Below are 11956 nucleotides of genomic sequence, written 5' to 3' on the forward strand. Positions count from 1 at the left end.
AGACTGGTTTAATTTTCCACTCCACTCTTGCTCTTTTTACCAGACCTCATAAAGTTGCTTTATTCCTCCACTTTTGCAGCCTATTAATCTTGTAAAGTAGTGGATATGAAACACTCTCAAAGAGAAAATTGCAAGAAAAGGACTGCAAATGAAAACAGCCAGAAGGACTTGGTTATCTTGGATCTTAGTTTATTTTATATAAACTTGGAAACTTTTAACTTTCCTTAATAAAAATTCTTTTTTTGTCCAAATTCTGATGTCTGGTCTGAAACTCCAGATGAGCATTTAGAAGAGTAGAGGAAAATCCCCAAAGCAATGTCAGCACTGAGAACAGGAAATACATACAGTTTTCCCACTGTAACATAACTTGCGACTTTCTCATCACATTTACAAAGTGAATAATTTCAAATATAATATTTAAAATAAAACTCAGTGAAATGGTGAGTAATTCAAACCAAAATTTAGGATACATACACCCTAGTGGTAAAAATAGGAGACACTGATAGCTAGATAGTTGGCTACATGTAAATTCTAAACTGCTCAGTGTTTTATAATATCTATCAAAAGTAATGTACTGCTTTCTCTTATATTTTAATAATGTATAAATAAAGACTTGAGATCCACTATGAACCACAAGTTAAACAGTAGTCAACAATATGAGGCTATAAGCAAATTGTTTGTAAAATAGCATACCATATATGAGACATAAAGGGATTCTCTCCCATTGTATTAAGCTCTGGTCAAGATGTTCAATAAACATGGTTGAATCAAATTGAGTTCCTACTACACGAAAAGTAGCCAGGCACTTTAGGGGTAAAGGGTCATATACATCAATAAAAAAATAGTGTTTGTTGGTAATGAGCTAACAATTTTGTGGAGTGAATAAGAAAGCATATTTCTAATACAAAGTGCTATAGGAGTTCACAGGTGAATATAATCATAATCAAGCAGAAGATAATGAAAGCTTTCATGAGGAAGTTGACATTTTTTTGAAGAGTGGCCTTGGAAGATAGGCAGGATTTCAATAGGTAAAGATGAGAAAATATCACTTTAAGCAGGTGGAGAACTCAAGAACCCAGGCAATGGAGATAGGAAAGCACAGAGAATCCCTACAAGGACCTAGTTTTGGTATGGAACTTAAGAAAAAGACTGTATTGGGGCGCCTGGGTGGCGCAGTCAGTTGAGCGTCCGACTTCAGCCAGGTCACGATCTCGCGGTCGCGAGTTCGAGCCCCGCATCGGGCTCTGGGCTGATGGCTCAGAGCCTGGAGACTGTTTCCGATTCTGTGTCTCCCTCTCTCTCTGCCCCTCCCCCGTTCATGCTCTGTCTCTCTCTGTCCCAAAAATAAATAAACGTTGAAAAAAAAAAAGAAAGAAAAAGACTGTATTGATATTGAAATTGCCCTTTATAACTCAAGGAAGACTCTCATATTTGAAAGCTCTTGGATTTGTTTCTCTTGCGATCTTGTTAAAATATAGCTACCTTGTCTCTGTCCTTTGGAAGTTAAGAATTGTTCCATCTGGGGGCCGCCTGGGTGGCTCAGTCAGTTAAGTGTCCAACTTCAGCTCAGATCATAATCTCAGGGTTCTTGAGTTTTAGCCCCACGTCAGGCCCTCGTCTGTGCTCAGCTCTCAGCACAGAGTCTGGAGTCTGCTTCAGATTCTGTGTCTCCCTCTCTGTCCCTCATCCACTTGCTCTCAAAAATAAATAAACATTAAAAATAGAATTAAAAAAATAATGTTCCATCTGGAAATATTCATTTTTAACATGCACTCCAGTTTTCCCAGAGACCACATTTTGAGAAACACTGCTTAAGAAAAAGGGAAAGAATAAAAATAAATACCTTTATTTTCTTTTTAATTTTTTCATGTTTATTTATTTTTTGAGAAAGAGTGTGTGAGCAGGCAAGGAGCAGAGAGAGAGGGAGATGCAGCATCCAAAACAGGCTCCAGGCTCTGAGCTGTCAGAACAGAGCCTGATGCAGGGTCAAACCCACAAACCACGAGATTATGACCTGAGCTGAAGTCAGATGCTTAACTGACTGAACCTCCCAGGGGCCCCTAAAATAAATACCTTTAAATCACATGTATAAGACCAAGTCCCTGAGAGGAACTGTATAAGAACAAACTTACATGGTTTAATGGATAGTAGACGCAAGGGAGTGGATAGTGGCTATATTACTTGTTAATTATCAGGGCAGATTTCATAGCCTCTGGGGTCGCCAATACCATTTGGTGTGACTTTGTCTCCAGGATATGAAATTGTTACAAATTAGGATATCTGAGGAAAGGCCATGTGACTGGGCATGACTTACTGGTAATGTCAAATTAGGTAATGTACTCCTTGCTCTCTCTGGGTAATTAAGAGTACTACTCAGACCAGAGTAACAAGATACACTATCTGTTGAAGAGGAAAGGGGCTTTAGATCTCAGCAAATACATTTATACCCAGCTAAATGAAAGAATTTCCTGGAAAATGGCAACGCTCATAATAACTGCACTGTCTGTCCACACACAGTTATTTCCCCCCTTTATGAAGTTGGCTTATGAAAGAATCATAGGAGGTACCAAATATGAGAAGTTGGAAACCTAATTGGATGTGGTATCCAAGCAGAAAACCCCTCTTTAAAATAAAAATTCTATTTTAATTTCCAGTGAGGCAGAACTGGTGAATTCCCTAGGAGAATTATCCAGGCAAAGACTTTCTAAAGTATTTGCTTACTGTGCTGTAGTCAGCTCTTTACCTAGATGCAGTTGTCAGACACATTTTATGGAAAGATTATAAGCTTTTTGACTTCAAAGATTTTCAAAAGTTAGAAAGAATCCCTGATATTTGCTCTGTGTGCTAATAAGAATCAGGAAGAAGTTGTTTCACTCTCTTCCATCTAATATTTGTGATTACTTATGTATCATAGTGGCACAGTTGCCTCCCACACACATGTACACACCTTATTCAGCCCCACATTATTTGCAGTCACTTAAAGCACTAGGTCTGCCTTTTCTTGGCTTAGTACAGTATATATCTAACCAGAATTCTAAAATAAAGTTGGCTTTTGAGTAAGTAGTTGCCTATGACCTATGATTGGACGGTTGCTGGGCAGAACTCCACATCCCAAAATATAGTCTTCCCTTGTCACTAATAGGTCTCAAAGACCACCATTAAAAATTAGGTCATTTGGTGGTTTAATATTTTTAATAATTCACTTTCTTTTATTAAAATACAGAAATACATTTTGATGGATAAAAGTCTAGCATCTTCATAGATAATAGTAACTTATTCAAGGACGTCTCAGTAAAATAACACAAAAAGCTATCCTGATATTCATTTGAGTTATGTTTTTTCTGGATAAGCAAAGACATAGTATTACTGGAAAATACACTTGAACCATATCGTAAGTGAAATTTAATGAATCTTCAGGTTTGGATAAACATAAATATTCATAAATGAAAATAATATCTTCCCATGAGAACTCCATATGAAATAGTTTCTGACCTGCAGATTTCTGCGAAAGAGGACAGATTTAGTCCATTAGTTCATTTTTTATTTCTTTTTTTCATTTTTTTTTATTTTTTTCTTTTTTACTTATATCAGGAAGTAAGTAAAATTAAGGAAGAATAAGCTCGTGAAAGCAAAAAAATAATAATAATAATTTGATCAAGGAGTCTGGCAAGTTTCTTCAAATAAATACCTTATTCAAAACTGGAGTCTGTTTCAGTGCCTGTTAAATATGAATTTTTTCCTGAGAAAGGAAAATCTCAAAAAAATAGTGGCATGCTCTGAAAAAAAATGCCTCCTTCATTTTTTTTTTTTTTGTATTCAACACTCTTAGATAATGGACAATTTATATTCATTATGGAACAGCTAACTAGGGCTTTTTCCATGATGGAAAACCTTTTCAGTCATCCCAGGTAACTTTCCCTATTAGAAAATAATGGTATTTAAACAAAGGGTAAGCATCATCAGCTCTCCCAGAGGAAGCCAGAGGAATTTTAAGGGAGGCATTCTATTCAGGAGCATTTCAAGGTTACAGGCTAGAATATACATATGAAAATGCACTAAAATGTGGGCATTGAGGGAATGACCAAAAGGAAAAGTATAGACTTCAGAAGGGTAGTCATGACTTTAAGTTCGCTTTACTTAAGGAAAATGTTCTGAATATTTTAGTTGTTTCCCCTCTTTTGTGCTTATAGACTACATTGTACATTGCCTATGAACACATATTTTTTTAATATTGTGTGGCAATTATCATTCTTCCTCACTAGAAAAATAAGGTCCAAGAAGACAGAGATCATGTACCTTGTTCTGCTGTCAATACCCCCAGTACCAAGAATAGTGCCTGGCAAATGGTAGATGCTGAGTAAATATTTGCTGAATAAATATTTGCTGAATCCACCACATTCTAAACATGGCTCTAGGTGTTCCAGGGGATATAAAGGTGTTTAAGACCCAGCCCTTCACTTCAAGGGATTTCTGGCCTCATTGTGGTAAGGTGGGATTGGCAGGGGAACAGAGGCATAAATAAGACACAGACACAAATTACTAACTAAAAGTAGATAATGTTAGGTACTTTGAGAGAGATATAAATGAGTATTTAAAAAGGGGGTTAGCATAACAGTGTTGAGTTCATCACAAAAGTGTCCACGAAGAACAGGAAATTTGAAAAAGGCTTTTACAAATAGGTAGGACTAATATTCAAAAAGAAGATATTCCAGGATGAGTAGCATAATGTGCAAATGCTTGTGGGAAAAAAAAAAGGTCAGTTTGAACAGTAAGGAGTTCCTTTCGGCTGGAGTGTGGATCATGCCAGGAGAGTAATCAGAGACAAAACTCTAAAGGTAGGAGGCACTGTATTTTAAGGAGGCCATTGACTACAAGTCTATGCACGTTGTGATTTGATGAGCAACAGGGAGTCATTAATGCTCTTTAAAAAGTTCATTTCAGAAAAACATCTGATGGCATTATACATAATAGATTAGGAAAAGATATGGGATAGGGAGACAAATTCAGTTAATGAAGGCCTGAACTAGAGTAAAAACAATGTGAATTTTATTTTATTTTTTTATTTTTTTTTTCCAACGTTTATTTATTTTTGGGACAGAGAGAGACAGAGCATGAACGGGGGAGGGGCAGAGAGAGGGAGACACAGAATCAGAAACAGGCTCCAGGCTCTGAGCCATCAGCCCAGAGCCTGACGCGGGGCTCGAACTCACGGACCGCGAGATCGTGACCTGGCTGAAGTCGGACGCTTAACCGACTGCGCCACCCAGGCGCCCCTTCAATGTGAATTTTAAAAATGAGATGGTTGGGGCGCCTGGGTGGCGCAGTCGGTTAAGCGTCCGACTTCAGCCAGGTCACGATCTCGCGGTCCGTGAGTTCGAGCCCCGCGTCAGGCTCTGGGCTGATGGCTCAGAGCCTGGAGCCTGTTTCTGATTCTGTGTCTCCCTCTCTCTGCCCCTCCCCCGTTCATGCTCTGTCTCTCTCTGTCCCAAAAATAAATAAACGTTGGAAAAAAAAATTAAAAAAAAAAAGAGATGGTTGTGTTAAATAATGCAATTGCAGAAAATAGTAATAATATCAGTTATAACTCATGTGTTTATTGGGCACTTATTATGTACCAGACACTATGCAAACTAGATTCCATACAATAGCACAATTAATTCTTACACTGACTCTGTAAGTTAGGTACTATGATTATTCTGATTTTACCAATGAGAAAATTAAGGATCAGAGAGGTTTAGTCATATACCCAATTAATAGCTATTAATTGAAAGATCAGAAATTTAAACCTAGGTCAGTCTAACTTCTAAACATACATTAATTCCCCCCATAGTATGCTATTTCCCCCTTAGAAACTTGTTTGGAAGTGGAGAATAAGTGACAAAGAGTCAATGCCTACAAGACTTTGAGACAACCTGGGAAAATATTGATGAACTTAATAGCAATAAGGAAACCTAGAGAAGAATCAGGTTTGAAGTTTTGAGAGATGATAATTTTTGTTTGGGAATGTTGATTTTTATATTCAACTAATTTTTATTACTGTGATGATTTCATTCAACTAATACTGAGAACTTACTTTGTGTTTTGCACAGTCTTTGGTTCTAGCATACAGCAAAGTAGACAAAACATAAGAATCCCTGTCTTCATGGACTTTACATTCTAGTAGGGAAAATATATAAAAACAAAATAAGTAAAAAAAAAAAAACCATAAAGTATGTTAATTATGAATGAAAATGAATAAAATAAATACTGAAAGGAGATGCGGAATGTTGGAAGAGAACTGCTGTTTTAAGTGGAAACATCAGGGGAAGCCTCACCAAAAGGTAACATTTAGGTAAATATCTGCAGGAGATGAATGAATGCAACAAGTAAATAACTGGTCTAAAGCATTTCAGGCACAGGGAACTGCCAATTCAAAGGCTTTGAAGTAGGAGTTTACTGGTCTGTTCACCTAACAGCAAGAATGGCAAAGTGGCTGGAGCAGAGGGCAAGAGAATATTAGGAGGTGAGCTTGATATGTAATGGGGACCAGATCATGTAAGAAGATGTAGGCCATTGAAAAGAACTTTGTTTTTTCCTCTGAGAGAAAATGTCATTAGGAGATTTTTTTCCAAAGAGGTGACATAATCTGACAAGACATATTCTGAATAAATAGTAAAGATCACTTGCATGTGTTGAATTTTGAAGTGATAATGAAATATTCAAGAGAAGAGTTCTTATGTATAGTTGGAAAGAACTACAGCTCAAATGAAATCCAGAAGAGTCATTGGTCATGATAGGGAAGACGGATGTTCAATAAAGGTTCACTGGATGTATATTTGTATAAATTTCTAATGTTTATTCAGTGACATTAGAAGATAACGACTTCTATATAGTTAAAAGGAGGTTGGAACCCCAGGCTTTTGATCGGTCTGCCACCTGATTTGGCCTGTCACCTATCCAAAATCACTACCTGCGAAAATAGTACAAAGACGTATTTCAATTTCAGAGCTAAACAACCTCTAATTTTAATTACTCTTTCAACAATAATGCTTTACAATTGTGTTTCCTTGTATTTTATAACACCATGTTTCTACTTTGCCCTTAACTGAGAAATCTCAAGTATTTAACCTCTTCAGTATGATGCATAGTTCATATTTTACATCAGGTCTTTTAGTTAAAGTGAACACTATGTTTTTGAACAAAATGTGCTATTTTTCTTACGAAGCAATTGAGGCAAAATAATAACAAAAACAATTCCTTCAGGGGCTGAATAAAGCACACTTTAAGCCACATGGATTTGATAATATAAAGCAGAATGTTTCATAATTCTTATTTCACTTTTGTTCTTCCCACATATCTTTAAGCCAGTTAAATCCTCCTGGATTTCAGCAGCCTTGGGGCAACTATCCAAGTTCCTAAGCTAAAATTTATTTACCTCAGACAAAGGTCATGAGTCCAGTCGATACAACCACCTTGGAACTTGGACTCTCTCTACTGGTGCTATGTTTTGTTATCTTGGATAGTTAAGAGGTGACTAAATGATCCATGTCAATGAACTATTTATAGAGAGGCTGATTTGCAAAGATGTGAATGGAGCCAGAGTGTTTTATGCTAAGCGAAATAAGTCAGTCAGAGAAAGACAAATACCATATGATTCCACTCATAAGAGGAATTTAAGAAACAAAACAGATGAACATATGGGAAGAGGGAAAAAGAGAGAGGGAAACAAACTGTAAGAGACACTTAAAGATAGAGAACAGAGGGTTAATGGAGGGAGGTGGGTGGAGGATGGGCTAAATGAGTGATGGGGTATTGAGGGCAGTCGTGTTGAGCACTGGTTGTTATATGTAAGTGATGAATCACTAAATCACTGAGATTAATATTACACTATATGTTAACTAGAATTTAAATTACAATTTGAAGATAAATAAAATAAAGAGAGGCTGGTTTCCCACTTATTTTCAGACATATGAGAAGGATTCCTGCCAAATCAGTGGCCCCTAAAGTGGTGGTTCAATGAGAAATGCTCGGTCAACTATATCTTAATCATATGGGAAACTTTTAAAAAATACAAATTTGGGGCCTTCTATAATGAATCAGAATCTCTGGAGGAGACACCAGGAAAACTGTGGAAAACTGTATTTTTTTAACACCATCAGATGAGTCTGACAATGTGCTTTGTGACTCAATGGTCTAAATCAGAGCCCCTCAAATTTTAATATGCATAATAATCACCTGTGGTTCTCATTAAACTGCAAACTGATTCCAAAGGTCCCAGGTGGGGTCTGAGAGTCTTCCCCATTTCTAACAAGCTCTCAGGTAATGTTGGTTCAGTCACAGACTACATTACCTCTCAAGTTACTTCTAGCTGTGCTTTCCAGTGATTCTAAAGTACCTTATAGAAACTGGCTTATCACCCTAACTTCAGAATTTTCCATTCAAATGAATAGATTTTTGTATACATAGCCTTTTTCTTTTTTTGCAAAAAATGCAGACAATAATTGGCTTATTTGGTTTTTTCATTTACAGTGCTGCCTTTGTTTCCCAATTTTTAGCTTTCAACACATAACTGAAAAACTCTCAGAAAGCTGATCTATCCAAGCTAATCATCTCTGAAGAATTGCAGACTCATTCAGTACTAAAACAAATCTTTCTTCTATGTGAGCCAAAAATAAGGAAAAACAGCCTGTCAAACACCTGTAAAGAGATGGCTATCATCATATGGAAATTTGAAGAGCTTCTATGTGGCACATTCATGATCCAAATGGGAATCAACTGTCATGATATCCCAGAAGGCCTTATAACAGAGTAAACAAGAGGGAAAATTATAACAGCTTGTCACCTGTGTTTGCACACTAGACTTCAGTGTAGTTACTATAAAAGAAAATCCAAGGAAAATATGCAGATAGTTCTTTGAAAACCCCAAAATTATGTGCAGGGGCTCAGACCAAAGCAGGAGAAAGGAAGCTATTTTACACTCACTCTGTACAACCCATTGATAAGTCTTTTAGAAAGAGTAGCAGTTGATTGTGAATTTATGTTTTGAAACACCATTTGGCAAAGGTAGTTGCTCTGGAAAGGAACATGCCTGCAAATGACACTTGTGCTGTGCCAAATGGAGACAATGGAGATTTTCGATATTTTATCTATGCAGTGACATACACTGTAATTCTTGTGCCAGGTCTCATAGGGAACATATTAGCCTTGTGGGTATTTTATGGCTATATGAAAGAAACCAAAAGGGCTGTGATATTCATGATAAACTTAGCCATTGCTGACTTACTACAAGTTCTCTCCCTGCCACTAAGGATCTTTTACTACTTGAATCATGACTGGCCATTTGGGACTGGTCTTTGCATGTTCTGTTTCTACCTGAAGTATGTCAACATGTATGCAAGCATCTACTTCTTGGTCTGCATAAGTGTGCGACGATTTTGGTTTCTCATGTACCCCTTTCGCTTCCATGACTGCAAACAGAAATATGACCTATACGTCAGCATCGCTGGATGGTTGATCATCTGCCTTGCCTGTCTGCTCTTTCCTCTCTTCAGAACCAGTGATGACACTTCAGGCAACAGAACCAAATGCTTTGTGGGTCTTCCTACCAGGAATGTCAATCTGGTCCAATCTATTGCCATGATGACCATTGGTGAGCTGATTGGGTTTGTCACTCCTCTTCTGATTATCCTTTACTGTACCTGGAAGACAGTTTTATCACTGCATGATAAATATCCTGTGGTCCAAGACCTTGGGGAGAAAAAGAAAGCCTTGAAGATGATTCTAACCTGTGCAGGAGTATTCTTAATTTGCTTTGCACCTTATCACTTCAGTTTTCCTTTAGATTTCCTGGTCAAGTCCAACAAAATTCAAAGCTGCCTAGCCAGAAGGGTGATTCTAATATTTCATTCTGCTGCCCTCTGTCTTGCTAGTCTGAATTCCTGTCTTGACCCAGTCATATACTACTTCACCACTAATGAGTTCAGAAGACGACTTTCAAGACAAGAGAGCATCCAACTCCATGGAAAATCCTTTGTGAATATATGAAGTGAATTAGCGCCAGCAATTTTATCTGTGAACCTAAGACACAGAGAGTATTTGCTTGGGCTCATCATAAGCACTTAGTTTTGCTGCAATGGACACTGAGTCTTGGTACTTAGAGGCAATGTAGTTGTCTATTTATTATAGTAATAACAATTTATATTCAAATATAATATTTTTATTGTATTTTAAGTAGGATGAACAACATGTTATTCTGTGAAAACAAAGTGGTATAAACATGGAATCATTTTTATCTCTCATGTGTGATTATACAGTAAGGTTTAAAGACTTATATAACTATTTCCTACATTTAAGTGTCATTATTAAACATCATCTGACACACCTATTCATAAAATGAATATTCAAACTCAAGCTTCTGGTATGTTTAAAGTAAGAACAGGAAACAAATACACATACAGTAATTTCTATGACTGTATAAGATGCCATATTGAGTCTACCAGGTCAGATACCTTGCCAAAATACATATGATGTGACCCAAATTGCCTCTATAGGGCCAGAACAGATCCTATAAGTGACAATCACAGTTCTGGTTCTCTTAAACTATTTCTAAAGAACACCTATGGAAATGTATTGGCCTGCCTAGAAGAGAGAGTTTCCACCATGCTTCTAGACTAACATTGAATATCTCTGACAGTTTTCTGGTCCAGTTTTACCCCAGTCATACCATTGTGAGGCCTGCACAGCCTACCTCCCAGCAGCTGGGGAAGGAGATTCATCTTTTGGGAAAAAGTGCAGAAGACTAAGAGTAGTAATTAAATCTGAGGTTTTAAATATTATAGTACTTTGAAACATGTTTTAACAAAAATCTCTAACTTTAAAAAGTGATTTACTTAAAATCTGTGCACTATATAATAAAGACACATGCTACTACTCATCTGGAAGGAATGTGGGAATCAACCAAGGGCTCCATCATATTTTTATAAAAAGGAGTTGTTTTATGCACATAATTATGATACTAATATGATTGGAGGAGAAACTGGTAAAATCAAAATTATTTCTAATATCTGGGAGGAATGGAAGATTTTCTAATGTTTTCTCTGGACAAGTATTGATTTTGCATGTACTTTATTATTAAAATAATAACCTAGTAGAAAACACACTTTGTGCTGCTAAATAGTGTATTTATATCCTAATTATTCATTGCAAGGTACATATTTTGATGTGTTAAATGAGTTATGAATGAGTGTTAAGTTGTGTTTCAGAGACTGTAACTATCTCTGTCTGGTCTGTTTTCTTTAAAGTGATTTATTTTTGAATATAATTTAGTGTTATAATGGTATCAAAAGTAATAATTTTATGAGTACTTATAATGGAAGAGTTTTACCTATACTATATTTCATTACTACTTTTTATATTAGAATGGATTACACTTCTTAGGGTCATTTTGGGATACCAGAGACTTCATTTTTTTTAATATAATTTATTGTCAAATTGGCTTACATACAATACCCGGTGCTCATCCCAACATATTAATTTCACTTGAAACATATTTATTTTTTTCTAAAAGGGAGGGAAAATCTTTCTAAAACATTACTACATTTCTTAGAGGAATGGTTGAAGGGGTTAGAGCCATTTATTAGGTGGTCCAGAAGCCGTTGCAGGTAATTTACATCATGCAAAGAGAGGACAAATGTCCTGTATTCTTATGCTGCTTAGCTAGGACCACCCAATAAATCTGATCAATTTATTCATACTGAGATGCTAGTGAATAATGTTGGCATAGTATGAACTTTCCCAGGGATATCTGAATCCAAGGTTTAGGGATAAACTTTAATTCAAAGTGTTAATCATTTATTTTTAATGGAAGGATGAAAGACACTGAAGAAAACTGGAGGGGAAGATATTTTTAAGAAAATGGATTTTACATCAGTGTCTTTCAAATTATACACAGTAAATGATCACCTACTTTGCTTACCAT

At 36.4% G+C, this 11956-nt stretch overlaps 1 protein-coding gene across 1 annotated transcript; it reads left to right on the forward strand.

Moving 5' to 3' along the window:
• The first annotated feature begins 7838 nt into the window (after positions 1-7838).
• Positions 7839-11327, forward strand: GPR174 (G protein-coupled receptor 174). Its single transcript, XM_043570415.1, has one exon. It carries the CDS (start codon positions 9064-9066, stop codon positions 10021-10023), a length of 960 nt encoding a protein of 319 aa, XP_043426350.1. The 5' UTR covers positions 7839-9063; the 3' UTR covers positions 10024-11327.
• The last annotated feature ends 629 nt before the right edge of the window (positions 11328-11956 follow it).

Source organism: Prionailurus bengalensis, chromosome X (assembly GCF_016509475.1).
Source record: "Prionailurus bengalensis isolate Pbe53 chromosome X, Fcat_Pben_1.1_paternal_pri, whole genome shotgun sequence".
NCBI classification, from domain to species: Eukaryota; Metazoa; Chordata; class Mammalia; order Carnivora; family Felidae; genus Prionailurus; species Prionailurus bengalensis.

Coding starts and splice junctions, on each gene's coding strand:
- GPR174 (XM_043570415.1), top strand. CDS start 9,064: ATGCCTGCAAATGACACTTGTGCTGTGCCAAATGGAGACAATGGAGAT.